Source organism: Clavelina lepadiformis, chromosome 6, assembly GCF_947623445.1.
Source record: "Clavelina lepadiformis chromosome 6, kaClaLepa1.1, whole genome shotgun sequence".
Taxonomy (NCBI): Eukaryota; Metazoa; Chordata; class Ascidiacea; order Aplousobranchia; family Clavelinidae; genus Clavelina; species Clavelina lepadiformis.
Window position 1 is genome coordinate 1,275,289 of NC_135245.1, and position 27,896 is coordinate 1,303,184.

The 27,896-nt window shown below is 38.7% G+C and overlaps 2 protein-coding genes across 8 annotated transcripts; one reads left to right on the forward strand and one right to left on the reverse strand.

Moving 5' to 3' along the window:
• The first annotated feature begins 216 nt into the window (after positions 1-216).
• LOC143462394 (unconventional myosin-XVIIIa-like) lies at positions 217-25,293 on the forward strand. 7 transcript variants are annotated; one of them, XM_076960539.1, is made up of 44 exons: positions 217-496; positions 1,688-1,790; positions 1,859-2,096; positions 2,341-2,477; positions 2,678-2,792; positions 3,052-3,253; positions 3,563-3,638; positions 8,296-8,337; positions 8,488-9,315; positions 9,554-9,704; positions 10,111-10,211; positions 10,540-10,728; positions 10,975-11,185; positions 11,328-11,470; positions 11,723-11,823; positions 12,054-12,268; positions 12,595-12,794; positions 13,184-13,281; positions 13,565-13,757; positions 14,286-14,490; positions 14,695-14,854; positions 14,920-15,103; positions 15,438-15,597; positions 15,908-16,092; positions 16,374-16,502; positions 16,584-16,727; positions 16,885-16,974; positions 17,179-17,290; positions 17,477-17,602; positions 17,792-17,919; positions 18,103-18,257; positions 18,581-18,704; positions 18,988-19,086; positions 19,433-19,645; positions 19,971-20,225; positions 20,498-20,611; positions 20,812-21,012; positions 21,309-21,389; positions 21,460-21,516; positions 21,655-21,840; positions 22,017-22,103; positions 22,293-22,465; positions 22,890-24,472; positions 24,790-25,293. In XM_076960539.1, exons 1-43 carry the CDS (start codon positions 372-374, stop codon positions 24,463-24,465), a joined length of 8,412 nt encoding a protein of 2,803 aa, XP_076816654.1. In that variant the 5' UTR covers positions 217-371; the 3' UTR covers positions 24,466-24,472; positions 24,790-25,293. The 7 variants fall into 7 exon arrangements, with proteins under 7 accessions (XP_076816654.1, XP_076816655.1, XP_076816656.1 ...); XM_076960540.1 differs by lacking the exon at positions 8,488-9,315 and having other exon boundaries at positions 218-496; XM_076960544.1 differs by lacking the exon at positions 22,890-24,472 and having other exon boundaries at positions 219-496.
• On the reverse strand, positions 25,291-27,896 carry LOC143462395 (splicing factor U2AF 50 kDa subunit-like). The gene is made up of 5 exons (XM_076960547.1): positions 27,585-27,896; positions 27,200-27,419; positions 26,241-26,894; positions 25,816-25,965; positions 25,291-25,670 (listed from the first exon to the last, which is right to left on the reverse strand). The coding sequence occupies exons 1-5, from the start codon at positions 27,812-27,814 to the stop codon at positions 25,473-25,475; spliced, it is 1,452 nt and encodes a 483-aa protein (XP_076816662.1). The 5' UTR covers positions 27,815-27,896; the 3' UTR covers positions 25,291-25,472.

A 27,896-nucleotide genomic window follows, 5' to 3' on the forward strand; every position in this document is an offset into this window, starting at 1 on the left:
AGTCGAATTTACTCTACTTATATTTATTTATTATAAAAATGATAAAATCAGTGTCATTTTCGTATCAATATTGCTTGTTTGTATAAATAATCTTTCTAATTTGATTTTTATATCTTCAGCACATTCAGCTGTTGTATTTTGCTCACATACCCTTTGGCAACATATTGCCAAGCCAAGTCACATTTGACACCGAAATTGGCTAAAGCCTCTGCTAATTGCTGAAGTCAGTTCGCGGGTGCCTGTAGTTTGAACCAGAAGCTGGTGGAATTGTAAATTTTCGTCGCATGTATTTTCAGTGTCTCATTGTTTATCAAAGCAGTTGATTGTGGTACATATCCATTAGAAAGTTTAATTGATCGAGGCAAATCATCATGTTTAGCCGCAAAAAGAAGGACGAACGCCGTGAAAAGAAACGGCATAAACCGGGAATGACTCAGGCAGAAATAACAAAACTGGAAGAAGTTGGGATTCGACGAGGATTTTTCAGCAAAATGACGTAGGTTACGGATTAAAAGACGTTTTAGAAACCTTGGCTTTCCTGGCCTAGATGCGTAGCCTAAATTTTACAGTATGTCAGCGTGTTATTCGTTGTTGCTGTTAATACTATCGTGAAATTGAGCAAAATTTGCGTTTGCGAGTCTCTTATACTTATATGCACCTGAATTGAAGGCCTGAGAAGGACTTATGAGGTAATAGAAAAGAAATTATTGTGCAATAGATTGCCTAGATCCACAAATAAATGACATGAGTAGGGGAGCATTTTATTGAATATTGCGTGATTATGAATATTCTAGTAATATAAAGTTTGCATTTTTAGGTCACCTTAAACATGTCAAACATTTTCAGCTTGGATATAACATAGCTTATTAAATCATGTTAAAATGTACATAAACATGTACAGTTAACCTAGTTTATTGTGTGGCTGGAATGAGGCCTATATGTGGTATTTGCGAAAAAAATTTTTGGTTTAAATGCTTATTATGATTAAGTTTCTCAGCCACGTCATTTGTGCTTTATCTGTATACAAAACAGATAGTCCATATTGGAAGATGTGGCACACGCATGCTAAATCATCGATAAGCACGTAAAAAATTTATAAATTTATGTCAATTTATTATAAATAAACCAGACAAAGTTAATGGTTTGATTGCCAATCTAAAATGAACAAACCAAGAATTAAAGCTTTTGTAAATACCATCATGCCAAAATTTGTATTTTTGTAAGCACGATTTCTCATCAAAAGCTACCATATTTCCCAGTTGGGCAAACAGTGCATGATATTTTGTAGATTTGTTGTAAGTTACACCACTGTGTTATCACGTTGTTGTTTTAAAAAATTCTATCGTTCCTTTTGCATGTTTACTCATGCATCAGGCAGCTTGTTTGTATGTTGCATGGACAAGATGTTTTTAAAATTGAACCAGCAAGTTAAAACTCACAATTTAATGCACATATATATGTTCTAAAGTGTTGCAATGTGGCACAAACAATGCAATTTAGATTATGCATATCTCATTTTTGATTATTTGTTGTGAGTCGCTGCAAGTTCAAACATCACTCAAATTAAAGAATATCGATAAGCAGATATGATGTACTGTTAGCCAATACCAGTATATTGGCCATATTTATATAACTGTTGTTGATGTTAGCATTTCCATTTGAACAAATGTACCATTTGTTTTTCCAGAAATTCGGGGAAACGTGATAAGGAGGAATCGATCCAGAAGCGAAACATTTCTAGGCCACTTTCCCTTCAACTTTCTGAAAATGATCATTCCAACGAAAAAGACGTACGTTTTGTTGCAACAAATAATTTTGTAACTATAGACACATTTTAACAAGATATTTTTACCTATAGCTTCCATCTGTTTTGCAACGTGCCAACTTATTTGGTCAAGTCGTCCACTCCCAACGTCGGACCTCTGTGACTTCCCCCCCAGTATCTCCTCCTGCATCAGGGGATGCCCCACCGAGTATGGTGAGGCAAACCACAGAAGGCAGCATCAAACATCCCGTTCCTCCCGTAAGGCGAAAAGTCTCGACAAAATCACTGAAGCAGGCTCCAAGCGTGCCGTATGATGTGCCCAAGCCTCCTGGTGAGTTACTTTGTACTGCGTATTTGTATATTACTGTAGCTCAGAATACAATTCAATGTGCTCAAGTTATAGCTGCTTTGTATATAATACTTTATCCGTTGATCTCTAAATATTGAACAGATTTGCTGTTGTTTGTGGAATAAATTAAGTACAGTGTATATAATTATAGTAAGTACCTATCCATACAATGTAGCTCCTTTTTGCTTTGGCATCTTTGGCTGTATCCATGTATTTAATTTCACAGTCAAAGCTCTGGATGACAGTTATTCAACTCCACATTCCTGGAAGCAGCCTACAAGGGAGGCTCACGTGGTGTCTACTCAAAAGCAACGAGCATCAGGACCTGAGATACGACAAGTTAAGCCAAGGCCGCACAGAACGGTGAGATAAGGCAATCTGGGTTCAATTACTTTGACATGGAGCAAGCTTTATAGTGTTATATTACACACTTTGGATCAAGAATGTTTTTATCAAGAATGTTTTTATGAAATATGGACTAAAACTATGTACAGTAGACACTGTTTCTTGTGTTCAATATCTCCAACATGAATGTGGGTCAATAAAGTCTATTTCACGAACAGGTTATTTTGAGAAAACGAACTGCTGGCGATTTCGGAGTATCATTGCGGCGATCAGCAATGATAGAGCACGTCAATGGAAAAGAAGAAAAAAGAACAGTTTACTTTGCTGAGCCAGGTATCAAAAATATGAAATGAAGTTTCTGATTTTGTTTTCAACCAAATCTTACATTTTATTGCTGGAGTATTGATACAAAACCACACTCCAACTATGCCGATGAGTCAATTGACTGAACTTGGCTTTAGCACCAACTCAACAAATCAAACATTTTACAAAATTTTGTGTAGTTGTTTTGCCCAGTATATAATATCTTCTTGTTTCATAGCGATTCATTTCCTTTAACAATGACCTTTGTTTGTTGTTTTTGATACCGCAGGAAATGCAATGCTGGCGGATATGGATTTCCACGATGACATTTCGTCGCGTCTGTATACCGGTGATCGTTTAATAGAGATTGATGGCTTGAATGTGGAAAACGCTTCCCGCGATGAAATTGTGTCCAGAATAAAAAGTGCCGGCAACCAAGTGACACTGGTCGTACAGTCATTGCACGACTCCGATGAAGTGGACCTGGACAGGTTATAAATCATAAGCTTGTTGTGAACGCTTTTATTAACGTAATGTTATTATTAACGTTGTTTATTATCTCATGAAATCAACGCAAAGATTTAGTATGTCATCACATTATAAACATTGAAACAGAACTATTAATTATTTATATTTAATCAAAAATTTAAAGAGGCAACATTATGCTTAGCGACAGGCTTGTGGATTTCTGCATTTATGTGCTGGGCTTAGAAGTGTACACAGTGGTTACTTATTGAAGCATTCTGTGGATGCATTGTTGTTCACGAATTCATCTTCATCAATATTTGTTCTTGTTATAGCCCAGACTCCCTATACAACATTTCTCACAAACCTGAAGCACTTCCAAGGCTTAGTGCAAGAAATAATTCATTCCAAGTAAGTACTTGCATTCACACCATGGGAATAAATATGAACGTTATATTACTTGTGTGTTTGTTACCGGGGTATCCTTACAATGGTTTGTGTATTGCACGCTGCATGTCAAGCTGTTTAAAGATTTGAAATCTTGTGTGAACATTTTAATAAGAATTCACTTGTACTGTAGAAGTAAATTTCTAACTCAATTTTCATGCAGACCATCTTTGTGCATGTTTAATGTTAACTCCACGGTGCTGCGTTGGAGGGTAGATTAGTTATATTTTGCTTTTTTCAAATTCAAATCGGGCATTAGACCGCCGACAAACTAGGTTAAGCTGAGTTGGAATGAACAATAGGGCGAGAAATGTCAAATATTTCTTGTTGATTTTGCAGCTCATTGTTGTGAAGAGTGTTTGGTCTTAGTTTTCACAATTCTATGCAATTTTGTTCTGAATTTGAATTAGCAAAATATTTAAGATGATGCGTGTAGTTGTTTCATTTCATGCTTAATTCACCAAGTTCATGTTTGCACAGTTTCAAATATTTCACCTCTTTCAATCTTTTCACTTCCACAATGTTTTGTTTGTCATATAAGTCATGAATCCATTGAATTGATAGAGATGATCTCTTTGAAGTTAAGTTTGTCCTTGGCGTGGAGATTACTTCTGAAAATACTTGAAAGACCGTCATTTCACTTAAGTCCATATTCAAACCCCCCGTATATGTCTTTACTCTGGATATTGATTTAAATCTACAACTTGAAAGTTAATAGTTTTGGTATTTTCAATAGATAGGAATTTAATGCTTTACCATAAACAAAAATATTTGCTCGCCTTTTGTTGTCCTGTGTTGGTTTGCTCGCAAACAAAGGGACCACAAACATCAGATAGCTTTTATGGGTAATAACCAGCCCATGTGTTTGTTCAACTCGCTTCGAAATGATACGTTTTAATGGGTATCTGATGCACCAATCACCCAGTTTTGTCCTTTGATCTTCTAAACTCGTAAAACTTAGCTTGTCATTTGATCTTTATAATTTAGATTTGTTCCAGTTTAAAATTGCTCAGCAATTTGTTGGCGTTTCTGCAAGTGTAATAGAATTAAGATTTGATTTGAAATGTGACGAATTGTGTTGCTTGGAGGAAGTTTTGTGAAAGAAACTTGGCAATTGCGACCTGAGACTTCCTGGTGGCTATATTTGACGCATTTTGTCGTTTGTTGTGTCTCGGATCAGCCATATCCGGAATACCTGAATGGCTGCAAGCAATTATTTGCAATTCCCTGTTCCTTCAAGTTTTAATTTCATTAAAGCAGTGAATTCAACATGGTAACCAAGTTAGAAATACTGAAATAAGAAAAAGATCGTGTTTAGTTTAGTATGGAAAAATACGACTTGACGCTTTGGCAGGATTAGTGACGCAATTTCTTAATCGGGTGACTATATTATTCTGTTATTGATACAAAAGCGCGTCCCAGTTAATTCTGTTCCCGCCATCTTTGGCGTGACGTCATGCTATCTTTTTACACCGGTGGTGTTTATCTTTAACGTTTGAATTTTATTCGTTTTGCGTAAAGATGACGATGCCTTGTATAAAGTGGAATCTTCCACTTGTGGTTATTACTTTAGTCTTAATAATTCCACACCTCTATAACATAGCACGAACGAGCAATGAAATCGCTGAAGCGTTTACCACAGTGCCTATTGCCATTTAAGTCTATCATATTGAGGTTTACGTTAATGGGCGCGTTGGCCACAATGTTGTCATAAACTACTTCAAAAGCCTGAGTTATTTGCGTCAAAGTGACCCGCTGCACGAGCAGACTCGCGCTGAATATCTGAAATCTGTGAAACAGAGTTTTGTCCGGAACATATTGTAGTGGAACCGCTTTGTGATATTTTTAGCAAGACTCCTTCGGCGTAACGTTGTCTGACTGGACGCGACCTAAAGGCTAAGTAGAATAATTAACTGCACTCATTTTTTGTTAGAGATTTGAGATTTTGGAACTTTAAGTTTCTTCGCTTTTTGTGTCTTATGTTGGGCGCAATTATCCTTGTTAGATTTTCTTATTTTCTTAACCTATCAAACCATGAACTTAGTTTAAACCAAAGCTCACTGAAAAAGGGTCAAACTGCGTCGTACCAGTTAAGTTGAAAAAAACGTACTTTACGTGCCCAACACTAGCGCTACTGAAAACAAACTATGCAAGTCAAAAACGATAAAATCCACTTACCTTTTGCTTATACCGATGCTGTTGGAACTTCAATTCAACTTTCTAGAAAGAAGCCTTAATTGATCTTTTATAAAAATAGTGTACTATAAAGTATATGGTACACGTAATCGTCGTCTATGCAATCGTGAACAAACGCATTATTAAGCGTGCAGTACCGCATAAACAACACCGTTTCCGAATGATTGTTGATTATTATCGCTTCTGTTAATCACACACTCGACATATTAATATCATAATGAATGACGTTATTTCTAATAATAATGTTAACCCGTCCGCTTGGCTGGTTACTTAAGTACCCGGTGTGGATTCCAGGCCGTAACAGCTGATAGTATGCGAATGGATATTGCATCAAACACCGAAGCTGCTATGATGGTGAGATTAGTTGTATTATACTTGCTGGTTGAGGTACATCCTAGGATATTTTGTGTAGTTTGAAGTCTACAGCGGTAGGGTGGCTTTAACTGGTACCGGTTTGCAAATTTATTTTGTTTACGATGTTGTTAGCGATCATTGTATTTGTGTCGTTGTGACCACGGCGTCTACCTGACTATCATTTATGTCACAACGTCGTGGAACCAGAAGCATTATTTTGACCATGTTTTTCGTCCCGTTTCTGTGATCTTTACCACCGATGCATCCAGTCGTATGGAAGAAAGTCTCATTATTGATAACTCCGATGCATTCATGAAGCAGGACTGGTTGTCATGAACAGATGTTTGTTCCCGTCAAAAAGGAGCCTGTTGTCGAAAACTCGCACCTCATCGATCAGCACAGAGAGTTTGTTCTAATTTATTACATGCAAAAGGGCCGTTCGGACGGAATGGCCAAACTGACCAGAATAAAATGACCACTGTGCTCAGTAGACGTCGATTCGAAGCAAAAACCGGTAGCTTGAAATCTTTGAGAAGAAACTGCTCTAATCCGGACGACTCTGTTCTTTTATCTGTAGCTGGGATGCCTTTTATCTCAGTTGTTTTTGCGTTTAAGTGGAACATGCCGGAATAATCAGAGATATTCCAGCTATAACCACTTTCATCTGCTTCTGTCTCCCCGTTATAAGTCATGTTAGACAGCCCTACCACGAGTATATGCAGTTAGAGGTGGTCGCATCTTCAGCGCAGGCAGTCGTCAGATTTGCGTGTTTTATTTACTTTGCATAGGAAAATAACTGCAGACCGAACGAGCTACCTACGTAGGTTGCGGTGTAATAACCGTGAGCTGTTTATATCGCTTACTGTTAAGCTTCCAGACCAATGGTATTTACAAAGTGATACATTGTTCAAAGAATAGATACACGATGTTGCGATGATCAAAACAATAGATCGCTTCTGTTATACAGAGTTTCCGGAATAGCAAGTCGTTTACCGATACAGTACCGGTTTAAACAACCACTTTGCTTTGTTGGTCAATAGTAGCAGCACCGATTATTCTTTTAACAATCCCGTTTATCTAATTAAAGCACGCCCAAATGGACCCATTGACAAACTGCCATAATAGACTACAGTCGCGGCTTCCTTTCATAACTTAAAAATTTTGCATTGTTCCTTGGTTTTGTTGTTGCCATTAAACGACAATGATGTACTTGTTTTGTTATCTTATTAACGACAATAACCACTGATTCGTTGTCAGCGTAACCACGTAATTACTTTCTATTCGCTTCGGGTTGGAAACTCGCTTGAAAGAACGCGAGTCCGGGTCGAATCGAAAGTGTTTGGCCTTTGATAGCGTCGCTGTTTTAACGTTAAGTGATCAGCATGTGGGGGACAAGTTTGATTTGTAGTAGTCTATGATTATGATCGTAGCGAATTATTATACTAGGCTTAGAACAGAAGGATTACTTCAAAGTAAAATTAAAATCGTGAAGAGTGTTCAATTAAGAAATACTTTTGGTGGAAAGCAATAATTTCGTTCTCTTTGCGATGAGTTTCATTTGACCGTTGCATGTTTTCTGTTCGTTTTTTTGCCTGCTTTGAATGATGGTTGTGTAGACGAAGCACAATAGCCCACTTCTGAACCAGAGGAGAAAACATTCCCAGACATTCGATTTTCAGGAGTTAAATATCTCTTTATTTTCAGAGCTATGGCCCTGGCTGTTTAGGTTCTTGTCACTTTCTTTGCACTTCTTTCTTTCTACTGCTTCTTTGACATGTTTGGAAGTCGATTTTCATTCTGGGAAAAGAAGGTATAATTGAAATGGTCGAGGCTTCTGATTAAATGATAATTCATTGAATTTTGTAATTAGTGTGAGCACTCGTGTTTCCAGTATGCTATGCTTATGGCATGGTACAGTCTTGCTTAAACAGCAATAGATTTTCTCACTGCAAATTAGTTGTTGTTGTGGAAGCTTTTAGTTGCTTTTAGATGATTGAGCAAGCTGTAATGCTCATGCTTTTTGCCTTGCCTTGCTGGATATTGAACTAAATTTTGTGCCTTTTCACTTTAGGCCAAGGACGATGACGCTCCAAAACTTCCTGCTGCAAAAAAGGTAGGTTACCCCCCTACACAATTCTCATTGTCTCAGAGACAATCACAACTTCCTTCAACGTTGGATTAATTTTTTAACAAACTGCTGGTAATATTTTTCCTACTCTTTCATTTTTCTATTCTTCTACTCTTTCTTGTCATCACTGAGCAGAAGGAACTTCAGGAAAAAGCGCAGGGAAATCCTCAGAAGCAAGTTTCCAGGCAAAAAAGTTGCGAGGATAAGATCGGCCAAACAAGCACAAAGTCGGATCATGAGTCCAAGCAAGCTGTGAGAAGCCACAGTGTCTGTGCTGGAAACCTTCTTCATGTTGGCAAGGACAAACAAACATTGGTGACCCCTAATGAGCTCCATGCTAGCTCCTTCCTGGAGGACATGGTGAAATCGGAGGCTAACTCTGAATTGTCTCCGAAAAAGCCTTGTGAAGATATGGCGAGTGATATGGTTGAAAAACTGATAACAGAATCTCAGGACTTGAAGCAAGATACAAAGTCTCTTCAACCAGATGAGGATGTCATTGCTGGCTCCGAGAGTTCTTTTAACTTGCCAACATTTGATCCTAACACTGATATTTCAATCGACGAATCCAGTGAGGTTAACGTTTCTGATGACGGTGAGAAAGTTATTGGTGACGCTGTTACTAACCAGAAACAAGATATAGGTCTTGTCGCAAATGCTGAATCACAATCGGATGAAGGTGATATGGCAAAAGCTGTAAACGACCTTAATGGTATCACAAAAGATTTAACTGCAACAGAAGAAGCAGCAACATGTGTCAACGAAGACACAACGACCTCAAAATCTGTAGAAATTGTTACGCAAGTTCTCAGTAGTGACAGCAATAAAGCTCGAGCTGAAATTGATGAAGCTTCTGATCTGGCAATAAATACTGACACGCAATCTTTGGCTGACCTAACTTGTGCCACTGTAATTTGCAGTGATATTGAAAAACCTGGTATTTTACCAAGTGAAGTAACCCAGGTTTGTTTTTCGTCTCTTATTTTCATTTCTTTCAACCTTGGTCTAAAATGCTTTCAAGCAGCTGCTGATATTTCTCTGCTATCTAAAACCTTGCCTTGTTTGCGCTTCAACTCAAGTGCTTCTTGTAATGGCACTAGACGGCGTTTTAAACAACCAGATTATAAATTACAAGCACTCTCAACTGGCTGACCACTATTGTTTCAATCTCGCTCTGACCATTAACTATTTTTTTGCGCAGGCGGAAGGTATAACGAAGGAAGAACCAAAACAGAATGGAGTTCCAGACGTCATCCACATATCACCTCAACCAGGACTAACGTGGACGCGTAAGGAAAAGGTTTGGTTCAGGCACTCAGATGGGATATCAAGCGCATATGTCGTTGAACCTGGTAAGTGGCAGCTTTTCTAAGAATGTAATGAAAAGTAAACTTGTGGCTATGTTAAGTTTGAAGTATGATTAAAGTTAGAATTTGTGCTAGGTTTAGGCGGTGACTGATCTCTATTACTCATGGGATTATCCTTGATAATGGCCATTAGGATTATGCAATTAAATTTAAGTTGTTACTAGCAAGTTAGAAGAACAGATTTGTAAAGGACATTTAAGTGTAGATTATTATTTGTGTATCAATTGATTTGCTTTGTACATTCCATTCAAATTAAACCCTTTAAATCAATATCAATCCACCACCTACATGTGTAAATGAGAAAAATGTTCTGAAGTTTCATAACAGCAATGGTGGCTGTGAAGTAGGACCGTCCAAGTAAGTTTTTCTTCAACTATATTCCACACCACAGAAGGAGATGCATCGACCGAGAAAGTCATTGAAGGAAAGACGAGAATAGAACTTGAACCAACCAAAGAGGTTGTCATGGTGCCAGAAGATGATGTTGAGTTGGTTCGTGCGTAAAATTTCTTTATTTGCTCATAAACTGCTCTCTGTTTTATATTTTATAATCAGATATGTTTTTAGACAGAGTTAAAGTGCGATTATTATTCAAAATACTTGCATATGATCACACCTTCATTTTGTTCTACTTAACAATTAAAACATAAAATTTTCGTAAAAATTAAGAGTATACACATCCACACTCTCCAATACATATTAAACTTGTAATGTTTTAGCTGACCATGTTTGATGTTTGATTGTGATATGTCACTATGTGCAAACGCATATGATAGAGTGGTGATAGTTCAAAACATTTCCTGCATGATTTAAATATCAGGCCAACGAAGCTCAATTCGATCGTGCCGGTGACGTAACAACACTTCGTCATCTGAACGAGAGTAGCGTCCTACACACTCTCTCACAACGCTACGAAGGGTCGCTTCTGTATTCATTCGCTGGCCCCCATCTCATCTTTGTAAGGCCGCCGTATTCCCATGCCGCTGCTGCCAACAACTACACGACGAAGGTAGGCATCTGCATGTTTATTAATGTGGGAATGGGTTGCATGAAAGTTGCTGATGAGTTCCAGTTTGTTGAAATGTTTTACATAAAGGATCGGGGAATTTATATCGGCAAACAACCGAGTGTCTGTTGTTCAAAAGAGATTTGCATTTCCTGAGTATTAGAACTAGAATGCTATTCCAAGTGCACAAAAACTGATCCTTGTATCACTGTTACCATTATCAGTCAGGTCCTTTTTGCGCTTTTGCAGATCAAACAGACGTACAAAGGCAGTCGATTCGGCGACACGCCACCTCACATTTATGGCATTGCTCAGCACGCATATCAAGACATGATGTCATCACTCAACGATCAATGCATTGTCAATTTGGGATATACCGGCTCTGGAAAAACCAACAACACACGGCATATTCTCAATTACTTTGCAACTATTGGCTTCCACACTAATAGCCGTTTGACAGGTACTTCTGTCCATTTCGATTGCTACGATCTACCTGAATAGATCAATATGTAATCATGTATCAATTATTCATTAAAATGTGAGGAGAACAACCTTGTTGTTCAGTGCTTAAACTATCGGCTAATGTGTGCACTGTTGTGTAGTTGAGAGGGTTCTATCTGTTGTCGATGTATTTGAATCACTGAGTTCGGCAGCAACTGTCCAATGCAAAAATGCGTCCAGATGCATTCACGTTTATAACCTTGACTTTGATAGAACTGGCCAACTGGCTGCCCTCTCTGTGCAGGTAGTACATATTTCAATGCCGGGTTAAATATTTATTTAAGTTCCATGTTCAATTTCAAACTTGTTCTGTGTATTGTTTGTTGTTTTCTTATTCCAATTGAGTTGTTGACAATTTTGAAGTTTATTTACTTCGATTATTTAAACGCTTGTGAGTTGTAATTTTATCCACAATCCCAAAGTTGTCTCTAAATCTATGTTTTGTTCATTTTCTATTGATTCACCTCAATCAGTGCTTCCGTATCTTTTTCTTAAGGCGATGCTCCTTGAGAAGAGCAGATTGGTGAAGAGGCCTGAAGGTGAAGCAAACTTCAACATTTTCTATCAACTCCTGCATGGAGCAGATACTCAACTACGGTAAAACACAAGGATGGTTATGCAAATCTTTTTAATTGACATCACTGGTAGATGACTGCTGTATATCATTACAAAACTGATGTTTTTTTGAGCTGTTTGTGTGTTATTTGCATAAAATTGGTAAGATTTAGAAGGTTTAAATATAAATTTGTATTCAGATGTCTCACTGTTTATCAGTTTCCGATGAAAATCTGTGCTTTATTTAAACGTAAACTCGACTTCGCTTTCAGACGAGAATTATTCTTATTGGACGTGGAGCAAGAATCGAATCCATTGATCATTAGCAGCTTCAATTCCGACCCAACGTTTCATCAGATGTCAGTAAAAGGTTTTGGTTCGCTGCGGGACAGCTTCACCTCGCTAGAATTTACTCCCGATGAAATCAAAGCTGTTTTCTATGTCCTTGCTGCCTGCCTCCATCTGGGAATGGCTGGTGCTCAGAGAGGTAAAACTATTCCTGTGTCACAGATTTGCATGTTAGTGTCGCAATTTCTGCCGTTGTAACTATCTATGCCTAGGATTGTTTTTGCAATTTGTTTTCTTCGCTAAGGTTGTTGTTTACAAATTATTAAAAGTGTGATATGGCTTCATTACTTATATGCTATTGGTATATCATATTCTTGTACAGAACACTACTATGATACACTGTCTGATCGACACAGTAATCGTTACGCAAACTTCCTTACGTCTGTATTGCAATTTTAAGTAAAGTTTTCTTCTTTACAATGCAATGACTGTAGTTATTACAGATACCGCTGATTTTATCTTTAGTTAGTGGAGGAAGGTTTCAGTTTGCCAGAGCAGATTCTGCTCAGAAAGCTGCTTCTTTGCTCGGAGTTCCAGCAGAAAAACTTTCGAAAATAATCTTCCAGGTTCCCGCATCATCCGGGAAGAGATCACGTTCCTCTTCAACAGCTTCTTTGAAGAGATCGGGTTCAATGAATTTGTCTCCGTCGAATCATTCGGCACCGGTAAGCTTTATTCAAATTTGTCGCAAAGTCCACATTTACAGCATTTAAAATGACAACTTGTGTACAATATATGTTTTGGTTTTAGCTTATGTGTATAGTGTAGTACAGCTGTGTTATAAGCTTGGTTAAAAGCTGTGGTACTGCGACCATTTTAATTGATCTTCAACCCCTGATTTTGTGCTCAGTTCATTGCTTTAATCGAAAGCTACATATTAGGACAATAGGACATGGTTTAGTTGGTTGAAGTAGTGCTGAGGTGGTAATTAACATAACTCATAAGCAGCATAGTCTGAATGCCTGTATGATGTAATTTAAGCAAATATTTCCCACGTAAGCTTTGTTGCTGACAGCATAGTTACAACGATGTGCCTTGTATTTACTTTAACCAGGCAGAGGAAGCAATTGAAACAGGCCAGCACCAATTGGACACTTTTATTATCGGCCTCTATTCACAAGTTTTCCGGACAATTGTGTCACTTATCAACAGGTATGCGCCACTTGCAGTATGAGGCGTACTTGGGATTAATAACTGTGATAAGATGTTTTATTCAACTGTTTGATATGATTAGCTTAATACAAGTTTGTGATAAAGCTATTGATGATCGGTTACGATAAAGCCATCAATAATGCAATATAATGCCTGCCTTTGTATTTGAAACATAGCTAACATTATTGGTGCCATTAAGCTAATACACAATCGAGATAAAGCGTCTGTCTGTAAATAAACATACAGTCGCGCCACTGAGTAACTTATTTTTTTTTTTGGTAAGATCCTTGTCGTCATCCCAGAGGGCACAAAACACAGTTTCAGTTGTTGACACGCCAGGCTATCAAGGGTGGGACACTGAGCACACAAATAACCCGGCAACTTACGCGGATTTGACATTCAACTATGTTCAGGACAGGCTTCACGCATTGTTTCATTACAATGCTTTCACCCTGCACAAGGAAAGATACCAGCAGGTGAAGTTTAACTAAATATTGTGCATCTGTTTGTATAAGTCAATCTGTGTAAACATTACATCAGAAGTATAGCTACGTGACCTGAGGAATGTTTTTGTCTCAAACATGTTTGCCTTGTTGAACTTACTTATCTAATCAGACATGCCCATATCTATCATATCTGTCTTGCTAATTGAATTGAAACGTTGGACCTAACAGAGTTATGAAAATTGTTTTTGTAAATGTAATGTTATATATATAAATGTAGAAAATCTAATGTTATTATTTTTTGTCCATTTCTTATTTTACTTTAAAGTTTGAGGAGACTTTATGGCGGCACAAGCCGCGTGGTTATTTTAATCGCCACAATATTTTGTCACAGATGTCACAACTAAATTGCATTATACATAATCTCATAATTTGATCGGCAAGCCGTCCGTGAGCTCGTTTGTAGGAATTTTATTCACGAAATTTACTTCTAACTTAAATGACTGAAGACCTGGTGCAGTGGATCTTGACACAACATTTCATCTACATCTGTATCTACAGGAGGATATAGACTGTGATGTGCTTGTTCCGGAGGATAATTTCACATCCAGCATTGACCTCATCGATCAGCCTCCTTCTCTCGGCAACATAGGAGCGAAGGGATTGCTCTGGATCCTGGATGAAGAAGCTTCATCACCTGGTGCTACTGATGAGAGCTTCATTGAGAGGCTTCTGCTTCATTACAGCAAAACTAATCAAAATAATGGTGAGTGTGTGTCTGGTTATCTGGATGCAATGCTTGCTCAATATGTAGAAGCTCCAACATCAATTTGCAATGTTAAACTGTGATACTGTATTAGAATTTTTACTGGCTTTGGCCTGTCTGGGTTACTTTCAGTTCCTATTTCTTCGACGACACATTTAAACACTATCCAGTAAACACCCAACATTGTTCTTTTTTCCGTCCAAGGTCATACTGTGGTGCAAAGGTCACAGAATCAAGGTCGCTTTTTGTTACATCACCAAGCCGGTGCGTGTCGCGTGGAATATGACGCTGCTGGTTGGCTCAATTACGCACGATACAACTCCACACAAACCGATGCATCTGACGCTCTGCAAGACTCAAAGAAGTAAGTGCATTGATAATACAATATCTCAACAAATTTTAACAAACAACGTTTAATGGTTGACGCAGAAAATTCATCAGTGATGTCTTTGGTTCCGGAGCGGAGAAGATCCAGGGATCAATCGCGAGCCTCAAACTAGATGGAGGGAGCTCAAGCCTGAAAAGAGTGTCGAGTATCCGGAAGGGCTGGTCTTCGGCAAGCGGTGCCGTTGCTATTAAGAAGTCCACCTGTATGCTCACCAAGTTTCAAACGGTGAGAGATTTTTATTGATTGATGTCGATGGCCTTATTATGCTCCAAAGGCAAAGTTAATAATTGTAATTGGATAATTGTAACATTAAAATTTAAGCTCACGTCATTTAGCTTAGGTTTGTTTAAATTAAATGCTTGTCAGAATTGGGATTTTCTTTAGCTAGCTTTCGACTTTGAAGTAATACAATTACCTTAGTATGGTGTAACGAAGCACCGGGTTAAGAAAATTCAGCAAAGTTCCCAAATCACTCAGAATGTTATTATTAGTATTGGATTACTCAGGATACGATACACTGATGGCCCACCAACTTAATTTAATTTTCTTGGTTTTATAGGATGGACTTGTGGATACGCTTCGGCGAACACAACCCCATTTTATATTGTCGTTCGTACCCCAACCATCAGGACACGAAGCCTTATCTCTGGATGTTATCACAGTTCGAAAACAACTTTGTGGATTTCAACTTCTTGAAGCAGCCAGAACCCTCAAGCAAGGTGGGCTTAATGGAGTCTTGTTGTGTCAAGTAAACATTCTCTATCAGTTAACTTTTTATATATTACACACCTTGTGCTGTGAGACATTGCTTTCCAGTGATTTTGTGATTCTGTCACATGCTTTTCGCTTGATCAAAAGCTCTAGCTGTTCTTAAGAAATTACTTTGTCTTTTAAAGTTGAATTCGTTGAGTTTTGTACGACTTGTTTGCTATATATCTGACATTTGCAGCAAATAACTTGTAAACTTAAAACGTTATGAAATTTCTATGTGTTGTATGTGGGAGATGAAAAATTCGTTCTATTATCCAGGCTACCCGGAGCATGTCGTCTTCTCTGATTTCCGTCGCCGCTTCGATGTTTTGCTGCGTCATCTTTCCTCAAAATTGCCGAGTAATTCCACCTCTGTTTCATTAATGGAGGACAAGGAGGCGACCGAAAACATCTTGAAAGAGGTTGAACTCAATCGATCCCAGTTCCGCATCGGAGCCAGCCAGGTTAGGAAGTGGAAGTAAAGTTGTGACTTCTTGTCTCCATTGCTCGCGGTTTATGGCTTCATACATGTCTGTATTGACTTTTTCACAAGTAAATCACTATGTGCAACAGCGCATATGGCCATGAAGGAGTTTGTGAGTTTGTCATATGAACCTGGTCCTACAATTCTTTCTTCGGTGTTGTGATGCTGTGTATAATAATTAGTCTAATTGCTTTGTATATCATTGCATAACTGATAATATTTTAACATCATTTTTACACATCATGCTCTATGATTGATCAGGTGTTCTTCCGTTCCGGTGTGCTTAATATGTTGGAAGATCGTCGTAATGAGAAAGTCTCGGATGTGATGGTTGCATTCCAAGCATGTTGCCGTGGTTACCTTGCGAGGAAGAGGTTTGAAAGGAAAAAGGTGGGACGTGAAATGTTGAAATCCTATTCATTTTGGCATTGTGCGAATGTTCATTATTTAACGACGTGCTTTTATCTCAAGGTGCAAGTTGTTGCAGTTCGTTGCATTCAACGAAACATTCGAAAATTTATGGCCATCCGTCAGTGGCCGTGGTGGCGGCTACTGACTAAAGTGCTCCCTTTGGTGGAAGTTACAAGAACAGAAGAGGAGTTACGAGAAAAACAAGTAAGCCATCCTCCTCCTATCATAATCCTTCAAATATTGCACTGGTTGGGATGAAGTTTATTTTTCTTAAAACCCGGGATTGTTATGTTTTTGTCATAATTTGTTGAAAGAATCTTCAATCCGGTTTGTAGTATCATAAAAACTTTAAACATTTCAGGCCGAATTTGACCTTCTGAAAGAAAAGTTTGAGCGAATCCAGACTGAAAGAGATGAGTTGAAACTTTCCAACTCAAAATATGAAACAAAGGTGCTCTATTACTTGCGTGCCACCATTGAAGATTTACAATAGTGATAGATTTTGAAGAAACCACCAGAACTTTAGACAAGCTCTGCATGTTTTTATGCTGAGTTAGATAAAAATTTGATCTATCCACGTGGAGTTTTTAAATTCTTACGACGTCCTATATTTTTGTCGTAATCTTGTTGTGGTTTACCAAGATTTTTCATCCAGCTACAAGACGTGATGCTGCATCTCGAAGATCAACATTCAACCGCATCCCACGCGACCGACATGCTTGAGCACGAGAGAAAGGAGAGATTAAGACTTGAGAAACTTCTTAAAGGTGTGAGATGAGTAAAGTACTCAAGACGTTTTCGAAATGTTGTCGCTCCAGTGTCTGTCCAGCTTATAGCTCCAAACTACCAGGAACGAGTTTGTTTAGGAATAAAAGTGTTAGATAAACAAGACTTATATTGAACAGTTAAACTGAAACCTCAGCCGCATATTTAAAACAATGAACGTCACGCAGATGCTCAAGCGAGTAACATTGAACTGCAGGGCAGAGTCGAAACGGTGGAAGTGGAACTCGCAGAGAAAAAACTTCTTTATTCCGAGCACGTTGTTGGTATCATGGACTCTGATGAGGAAATTGAAGGTTGGTTTGTGGATTGAAAGATTATTAAATTGAATTATTTGTTGTAAGTTATGTTTGTGTAAAACGCTTCCTGAATATCAATGGTGTAAGCACAAAAATGTGAAATTATCGAGCTATTTTTCATTCAAGAATCACTTCATAACCTCCAACTACGATTAAACTTTGAATTTACCTCACGTTATTTTCCAGATGGCCAGTACAAGGTCAAGTATGAGCAAGCAGTCCGTGAGTTTAACTTCCAAGCGAAGAAGAAGTCCCAGGAACATGAAGATGCATTGGAGGAAGCCCAGTCCGAGAAGAAAACGTTAGAGAGAAAGGTATCGATGATGATCATTTTTTCATCTCCTATTATCGCTTTAGACATTTAACAAAATATTTGGCCGAATTGATCAACTTACAAATCCTGTACAGATAATTAATCACTTTTACCTTTTCCTTTTAATAAACAAACGTTCTGTGATTTCATAATTATAAACAAAGCCTGCATTATCCTGTCACAGATGATCCAGCTGCAGGAGGAGCTTGAAGATCAGCGTCGTCTCGAGCAGCAAGCGAGGAAGAAGTTGCACCGCATCAATGCTGAGCTCAGTGATGCCAAGATCCATCTCGATGAAACTGCGTCGAAAAATCACGAACTGGAAAAGAAACAAAGAAAGTCAGTCGTATTTCTGACAGGGTTGAGATTGCTAGATTACAAAATCTTGACGCACAGATCAACCCAAGGCTCTAAGCAGAGATGATGAAATTCATGGCATATTTAGCTCCTTGTAATAATATACAAAAGAGAAAAAATATAATTTTGGCAATTTTGCTATTCTTAAAAGGAAGGTATTAAGATAATTACTTGCCTTTCTCTTCAACTGTTGTTAATGCGGAAATGAATAAGAACACACAAGACCTCTTTCAATGCATGTATTGCTAACAGCCAACTAGTGATGTTGTAACCAGAAGGGACATTTTTTTGTGTTCTTGTTGTAGATTCGACAGCGAGTTGTATGCAGCTCAGGCTGATGCTACTGACCTCAAAACATCGAGAGACAGAGTCCAACGAGAGAAAGACAAGATCGTCCTCGAGAAGAAAGATCTGGAAAGAGAACTGGATGTCAGTTTTGATTATTTATATACTCATTGCTTGTATCAAATGTGTGTGTGTTCCAGCAATGTTTCTTGGGATTGAAGCAGTCGGTCTCTCAAAATTTATAATTTCACTGCAACTGCAGCAGAAGATTAGCATCAAATCTTAACTTTAGCGGCCGCCAAAGACTTAAAAAAGACTCTGTTCCAGGATATTAAAGCTTATTTTATTGAAGGTTTATTGACACTGGTTTGCTCACAGCTTAATTTCTATGGCAATTGTTTATTAATTATGTTGTTGAAATGATCAGGATAAATCTGATGAAGTGGATTCACTGAAGATGAAAGTAAGAAGACTTGAGGAAGAATTGGAAGACAACAGTACAAGGGATACTGATGATAGACAAATGGTAAATTAGTTACCTCAAACTTTCCAGGTGTATACAGGAAAATGTGTGCATTTTACGAATGTCTTCAGTGATGATTTTACCGACTTAGAACGTTTTGTGATGTGTTTACTCACAGAAGTTAACTTTTGTTGCCAAACATTAACCTGTGTTTTTTGTAAGTCTTTGAAAATTTTTTTATGTCTCTTAAGGAGATGCCCATATTTACCAGTGGTTGTGTCGTAATGCTTCAAATATCAATTCGACCGATAACATTGAAAAATAGAAAAAATTCTCCGCAAACCTGTCACTTTTTCAACATAGTGACTGCACACCAAACAATGATCATTTCATTGATCCTTATTTAAAGGTAAATCAACTGAAGAAGCAGATCAGGGAACTTGATGCCAAGATGAAGGATCAGGAGGAGGAGTTAGATGAGCAAGCGAACACCATCCACACTTTGGAGCAAGCTCGGGAGCGATTGGAGATGGCAGCTGAGCAGGCTCGGCAGCAGAGGCAGCGGGAGGTGGAAGGCAAAGAAGATGAGCTGGAGGAGATGAGGACTTCTTATCATAAGAAGGTGAGAAGAAGATACTTTACGTGGAGGACTTCTTTCTCTCATGGACAGATGTTTAATTCAAATTGAATAAATGTGGAATATCTTGTAAAAACTCTCATGTTGTTATTAATGATTATGCAACTGTTTGCAATCATTATGTTTCACAATGGTTTGTATGATATTTCACTTGTTTCATTTCTGCATCGTATTATATCCAAGGCTAGTATTTCAGCAACCACACTTTTTATAAAGCATCCTTACGCTTCGGCACAAAACATCACGAGTCAGTAAATTGACGAGCATGGAATGTTCTGGCAACAACAATTCCGCAATATTTTCACTTCAGATCAAACAACTGGAACTTCAGCTCGAAGAAGTAGAAGAGGAGAGATCCTCGATCCAGAAACAGAAGAGAGAGCTGGAGCAAGAGGTAAAAGATTCGAGGGATCAAGAAGCTCACGGACACGATGTTGAGATGGAGAGGAGGTTAAGAAGAGATCTCAAACGATACAAAGCTCTTCTCGCCGACGCACAAACCATGATCGACCACCTCAAGGCTGACGTCGTCAACAAGCAGCAGATGAAGCAACTAAAAGCTCAGGTGACCGCCGGTTTCCATGTGCTCTTGTGTTATGAAGTGGGAACTTTGTTTAGGGACGAAACGTTGGGTGTTGCGACTCATACCTAAGGTAAATACAAGAGCCAAAACAGTGGAAAGAGTTTTATTGGTCATACATTTCGGTCGATATTGCAACCATTTTCAATGTACTAAAGAACCAACGTTATTCTTATTCTATGTCCTGTTACTTTATTCTTCCGAGAAATTGTCACCAGTTAGGATTTTGGTGAATATTGCAATTCTGTCTCTTTCAGGTCGAAGATTTACAGTACACGAGCTCATCGGCGGTGAAATCTCGGAAAGCGATCGAACTCGAAGTGGAAGATTTGCAGACACAGCTGGAGGAAGTATCCAGGGCAAAACAAGAGGTATTGGATCAAGCTCTGTTGACTGATTTTAACCAAAATTGTGCTCCATTGTTTGAGAGCCATCATTAGAGTATAACCAGGACAAGTGGAACATCTTTATTTATTTTTATATCATATTTTTATTTATTTTTTATTTATTTTATTTATATTTATATCTTTATTCGTCGCTTAACGAAGACGTATCTCGGCTTTTGTTTCAGTCTGAATCTCGCGTGAGTTCTCTGCAGCGGGAAGTTCACGAGTTGAACTCGAAGCTGGAGGAGGATGGAGAGGACACGCAGGAGACTCATCGAAAGTATCGCAACCTGGTCAACCAACAAACAGATGATCGGAGACAGCTCGTGGAATTGCAAGCCTCAGTGGAGGATCTGAAACACGAAAAGAATAATTTGGAGGAAAAGGTTTGTTGCTTTCGTATCTTTTGCCGAGGAGCAAAATGTCGGGAATTGTGAATCGCCCAATAGCAAACAACCGAGCGAAAAATACACCAAAAACTTTCGCTGATCTTAACGAAATTTTCTTTTATTATAAAATTCTATCGTTTAAGTTTGCAGTGAGACTTCAGTGAGCATAAGATGCTAAAGTTTCAGACCAAATAAATTTTACTATTAAGCACAATGGTATTTTTGTCATGTTATATTTGTCACGAGGTTGTTATATTAAACTTAAACTTGTTCCTCTTGTAAATCTATAACAGATAGCTGGGCTCCAAAATCAAATAGAGTATCTTGAAGAAAGCACAACTGATAACGCAACAGCAGCAAGGCTGGAGAGCAAAGTGAGCATCTAGCACGTTTTGTTAATGCCTTGTGGGCTTAACCGATTGAAGTGTTTGTTTTTACTTACAGGCAAAGGATTTGGAAACTAAATTGGATTTTCAGAAGACAACAACTCGTCGATTGGAAGTACGCTGATAAATCTATGATAAAGACCAATTAGTTTTCAAAATTCCACGAAAAAGCTTAAATAATATGCCGCAGAGTCGTATATTACATACAGGCGTTTCATCTAGTTACAGCATGAGTGGATGTCATTCTTTTCAGGTACAACTTGCAAGGGCGAAGGAGAACTTGGATAAATGCATGTCCGAACGCGATTCTCACATTGCCGGCGAACTTCGAGAGAAGGAGGCGTTCAAGCGTGTCCAGAGACAGCTGCGAGAATCGAAAGACGAGCAAGCCGAACTTCTCAAACGAGAACAGGAAGCTCTTCAGAAGAAACATGACTTGGTAAAATGTAATGCTTTGTATCAAAACACTTGGTCTAACTGCTCTTACTAAAGATGTCTAGGAATGTAGTGTCTGCTCAGCAACGGAGGAAATATTAGATATATTCACTACCACGCTCTATTGTGTGTTACCTTGACTTGTCAGTACTTTAAAATGAGATGTCTGTTAATTTGCAGGACATGGAAGTAAATGAACACCAAAACCAAATCGACAGCTTGCAAGCCGACCTTAAGCTTGCATTTAAACGAATCAGTGACTTACAGGTGGACTCATGTTGTTAAAATTTGCGCGGTCAATTTATTCCACTCGTGCAGTTTGTGGTTCCATAGTCATCAGTGTCAGTATCATTACACAAAGATAAACTATGTTATATGTGGGTAAGGGGTTTGATGAGGATGATTTGTGATCGTAAGTTTTGCCTGAATCCTCTCAACTATCTCCTCCTCATCTAGATTGCTCTTGAGGAGCTGGAGGAGTCCGATATCGATGACGATGATGACAGCATGTCATCTTCGGATGAGGATGATGTGCTCACTCAATCTCGGTACGGGTGGAGGAGTAGACTGAGTACAACTTCCGGATACAGCGATCGCGGAAGAACAAGAAGCAGCATTGCATCATCCAGGTTCCTTTTTAACTTCAGTTAAAATTTAATTCGATTTAAGAAGCTGATCGAAAAAGGCCAGGCTAGAACACGTTATTGTGATAAAAGGTAGAAATTGAATGTGAATTAGTTGGCGTGCTGTAGACTATACTCATAGACTATACACCAGGTGTGCATCAGTGAAACATTCATCACAACCCTATCAATATAATTAATCAATATAAGCATTTATGACATAACTTCTTGCTTTGTACGTCATGCACTGGAATGCAATGACACAACACAGTTGACAATGTGCTGCCTGACATAAATTTTCATTTCAATTTCACCATTGTCTGTTTCACTTTTGCTTTCTCTCTAAAGTTTCATCACGTTTAACTCTGACTTTTTACACTGTAAGCTCTGTTTTCACTTTCTACTATTTCTACTTTTTTCTTAAACTTAGAATCTCTGAAGAAGACAGATTGTCAGATAGTGGTACTTCCAAAGTTTGTAGTTACCCCACCAGTAAATCAGCAACGGGCTTAAGTTTGAAAGGTGGGTCCCCTACATCGGCTAATACCAAAGCATCAAGCCTCAAAAAGGCCAGCCCAATTGAGGAATCAATGTCCGGATACGGTCAGCGCATTGCATCATCCCTTGCTTCGAAGAAGCGGAGAGGATCTATAAGTTGCACATCCAGTGTCTCCGGTACTCCAATGGATGATAATGGATCAACCAAGGAAGCAAAATCTCCTACCAAGCTTGATAGAATGAGTAAAACTCTAGCGGATGAAGACCCATCGATGCTTCTGTACGGAAAGCCCAGTAACATCTCAATGAATCTTGGTTTGGGCAAAGCAAAATCGTTTCAGGCGTTGAACGAGAGTTTAAGAGCTGTAAAACATCGACAAAATCTGCCCAAGTCCCAGCGTGTGCAACTCCAACTTCGTGACAAAGTGAACAACGACATCCATAAAATGCAGAACAGGAGACATGAAATTGAACGCTGCTCGAGCGCTATGGACCTGCGTGACGACGATGAAAGTTATCTTGACTACGATGATACTCTGAGCCTGAAAGATTACAACCAATACTCTTATTCTGATGTTGAAGAGGAAGCGGTTAGACATCCGCGCGTGAGATCCAAGTTTCCTGCTCACAATGATAGAGTTGTCATTGAAAACAGAAGACGAACCTTCCCGCAGCAACACGGTCAAAGGTCAAGATCATCCTCGATTTCCTTTGACGATTTCTCCGAAGTTTCTTCTGAACGGAAGCAACCAAGTTCTTTTGCAGAGAGGAAGCGTGTTTATCCTCTTTCTACTTACGATGATCTTTTATCCAAGAAAGATCCCAAATCCCGCGCGGCAGCCATACAGCAGTTAATCAAAGCAAAACCCTTCAAATCGCGATTTCTGAACCAGATTCAAAAGGAGAACATTGCTCTCGGTATACGCAAGGAAATGCCACAATATGCAGAAGCTGACGATGATTTGGAAGATTACTCTAAACCAGTTTGGCAGAAAAAGGGGTCTCCGAAGCAACATTACAACGCCAGTGACGGTGATGATGATTTTTCAAGCGTTTCTGATCATTTTGCTGACAGTGGCAGAAACAGCAGATTATCAAGAAGCAAGAAAGAGCATTCCAGGACATGCAGCCTGGATTATTTGGATGACGTCACCAGTCACGACACTTATCTCGACGATGAAGATGACATTAGTTTGTCTCGTTACGGTGTTACTCAGAGCCCCAGCAGTAGCTTCAGTGGCGAAAGCAATTTTACGTCAGTTTCACAACTAAAACGTCCAATTCGTCAATCGCGACCTGCCAAGCGTGAAGCAGTTCCGACATCTGTTAGAAAAGAAAGTCGCTTTTTGTCGAGATCTCGAAGTAGGAATCGGGATTCCCCTCTCTTGAGATCAAGCAGCTGTGATTTAATGAGCGACGATAATTCATATGATGTTGGTCAGTCGTCACCAGATGATGCTGATATATCACTTGATAGCATTATTAGCAAGTATCTTTACAGAAAGTAATCTTAAGGTAAAATTTCTCCAATTTTCCATATTTCTGCTTATTTTTTGTCTTTTTGCAAGTTTATTCTTTTCACAAAGCCTGTTCATGTATGAGTACAAACTTTGCCATCATGTTTACTTAAACCTTTGAAGTTATCTTCAAAGCTTTTGATTGTAAAATGATCGAGCAATAAAATTATTTCTGTTGAGAGCGGGAATAATTGTGTTGTGTAACATTTGCACTCATCAATTTATCCTGGAAGTTTCAGAACATGTACGATTGCATATAGTCTCTCTTTCGATAGCTAGTGTATATCTATTTTAATTACGATTACTTTTCATCAGGTCGTCATCAGTTGATTACGACAGCTCACTTCACAACATCAGCCGTAATGAGCCAGTGTTTAGTAATCTGGATGAATACAGCTGATCTTGTCCGTGTGTAAACCGTGAATTCATCTGTTTTAATCTACAATCGTTTTGTGGTCCTTTTATCGAGTTTTATGTATAGAAGCTAGGACATGTTTTGTACAATCATATTGCTACCCTACCGAAGTGTATTCAGCCCTTGTAAATATCATAGATAATTTTAAAGAAAGTCACGTGCTAAATTTAGTCTATTGCGCATTTTAGTTGCCCCAGAGGACATTATTTATAGGGTTGTGTGTTGTTATTTTTTTTGTTCACAGTTAAACAAAAAAATCTTTTAGCTGCTGTTCCTGTCTAATCGCATGAAGTATTTTATCAAATAAATGTTTAAGTTGGTGATGTAAACCCGCTTTGATTGTTGAAGATGGTTTGATTGCACTAGTTTAAAACTGCTTTTAAATAGAAGAAAACGCCATATTATGTACAGAATTTTATTCACTGGTTTGTTCAGATATTTACAATGAAAGTCATAGCGTAGAAAGATCCAAACTTTATAAAAACAGCACGTTCTTTACATTTTTGAACGAAATCCATTTTGTAAGTGTGTTTACAGCGTGGCAGTACACAGCACACCACATGCTTCCCAAAACTGTATGCAGTTACTTGAACAGTCTATGGTGATACAGCTCAGGATCATAATATGACGTCACAACCACACGATTGGCAAATTTTCGACCAGAGAGGGCACTAGCAGCCTTTTGGGAGTCAAGATGGCTTGCGAATTCGACGTAGATTTTTCCGATGCCGTCCTTTTCAGTCAAGCCGGGACCAGGTCTTGGAATTTCCAAGCTAATGACCTAGGTTTAAAAATATCAATCGTGAAGTCATGACATACCTGAAGTCATACGCTTCACACCAAAACTTTAACATATCTAAGAAGTTTAGGCAAATAAACTTAAATAAATTATTGAACTTCTTGCTAGAACTGGCAGGATACTTAACCTTTCCAAGCTTGTTGCATTCATCTCGAACATCTTCCAAAATGTCCTCATATTCCTCATCATCTGTAAGATCCTCAACGGTCACCATGTTCATCAGACACAGGACTGAAGTTGGAGGCCCAGCCCCAGTCGCTTGCATCATTCCTGGAATCTGTCAATGTTGAACAAACATTCTGTTTTATAAGAAATATACACTAGGTATGCCACAGGGAAGATGTGATACGACAAATGAACATTATATACTACTGGAATTGCAAGAGACTTTGCTGACCAATTACACAGGACGTGGGATTAACTTTGACTTACGTGAAGTTAATATTTCAACTGATTTTAATATATACGATTTTGCTGCAAGTTCTACAATCAGTTGGCTTCTCAAGTTAACCATTTGCGCAATATATAAGGAAGCAAAAGGTTTATCCTAACCTGCAGGGTAACAGGAGCAAGCATGGCCCCATGTGGGTTATTCTTCGCCCCAACACTGGCTCGCTGGACAATTAATTTCTTCTCTCCAAGCTGCATGCCATTGAGGCCAGCAATGGCCTGATCTGTGATTAGATAATCGGCGTACTCAGCAAATGCATATCCCTTCGAGAGACCTGTGGCACTGTCTTTGACCAAGTTGAAAGCCCGAAGGGGACCAAACGAAGTCAGGAGTTCCTTGACTTGGTCTTCATTCAAGTAATTTGGCAGCCCGCCGACGAAGATTTTGTGTTGGGAGTCCTGAACGACTGTTGATATGACACCTGGTAGATGGACAGCAGGTTGGTCTGCAGATCCTGGCAGTGGTTTGTAATCACTTGGACGTCGAATCTTAAGCGCTTGATTCATGAAATTGATTCCATCAAATGCCAGAGCTTGTGATGTTTCATCCACTGATCGGAACTCCAAGAAAGCAAAGTTCTTATCGAGATTTATCTGAACGGCTAAAATAGGGTCACCAGGTGCTTGAGCTAGCCCAGATATCCTCATCTGATTGTTGAAGAACTCCATCATTGCATCCTCCGTAACTCCGAAAGGAATGTTTCCAACATATAACCGACGTGCTTGCCGAGTCATTTGACTTCCAGCTACAGGCACCTTTCATTTGCAGATGGAATAGCAAAGTTTATCAATAATCACTTTAACTTAATTCACAGTTGACAAGAAGATTACTTCAATAATTTCAACTTTAACCAATAACATAACGATTGAACGACTTGACAAAATAAAAAAACACTGAGTTTAGTTTAGCTATTGAGAAGTTATGACATCATAAATCCTTAGTCCTTTCATTTCAAGCCTTCACAATTGCATTCATAAAAGAACTACACACAACATTTATAACAATTACATTAGCAAAAAAATATTAGCAGTATTTATGCAAAGTTTCTCCTAAATCATACTTGAAGTGATTCAGATGCTGCAGTTGATGTGCCCAGTATCTGTGTTGATGCAATGAGAGGAACTTGTCCAGCTGCTTGCATTGCTTTGTACTGGAGTGGTGTCACATGCTCGTAGCCGACCGGTGGGACGTCCCAATATCGGTATTGACGTTTGCTCTTCGTGGTCTTGCGTTCTTTGCTTCTGGAGCGTCGTTTTTTGTCTCTGCTACGAGAACGGTGCCTGTTTTGGGGAAAAAGGGTCAGCTGCAAAATTAAAAACAAATTAAGTAATACAAAAAACAAACAGAGCTAACTTTACTGAATGAGAAACAGGTTGTGACCTTTCTTCTCATATAAGCAGCTATACTTCACCCATAGCCCAATCTAAATTGGGCTTTTTAATTACCTACGACTACGATCCCTGCTTTTGCTCCGACTTCTTTTCCTTCTTTCGCGATCACGACTTCGTTTACGATCGCGATGCCGACCAGAACTTCTGTCACTGTATTTCTCTTCTTTTATATAGGGGCCATCTTGTTGTTGGTCTTGTTGCGAGAATGAGTTTTGATTGAAAGAGTTGTAGCCGCCGCCTGCCATCATGGATTGGTCGGGGTATGATTGCCCATTGGGTTCCATTTTTAAATACAAACTACCAACTTCACAATTATAAAGATACAATCAGCACTAAAATCTCTGTAAAATCATTTGAAACAAAATA

Excerpts from the sequence above, each read along its gene's own strand:
- LOC143462394 (XM_076960539.1), top strand. The coding sequence starts at position 372 with ATGTTTAGCCGCAAAAAGAAGGACGAACGCCGTGAAAAGAAACGGCAT. Across the intron at positions 1,791-1,858 it reads ATCATTCCAACGAAAAAGAC|CTTCCATCTGTTTTGCAACG; the intron begins GTACGTTTTGTT and ends TTTTACCTATAG. Across the intron at positions 20,226-20,497 it reads TGAAGCAACTAAAAGCTCAG|GTCGAAGATTTACAGTACAC; the intron begins GTGACCGCCGGT and ends TGTCTCTTTCAG.
- LOC143462395 (XM_076960547.1), bottom strand. The coding sequence starts at position 27,814 with ATGGAACCCAATGGGCAATCATACCCCGACCAATCCATGATGGCAGGC. Across the intron at positions 27,420-27,584 it reads AGCAGGGATCGTAGTCGTAG|GCACCGTTCTCGTAGCAGAG; the intron begins GTAATTAAAAAG and ends TCCCCAAAACAG. Across the intron at positions 26,895-27,199 it reads CAGCATCTGAATCACTTCAA|GTGCCTGTAGCTGGAAGTCA; the intron begins GTATGATTTAGG and ends TGCAAATGAAAG.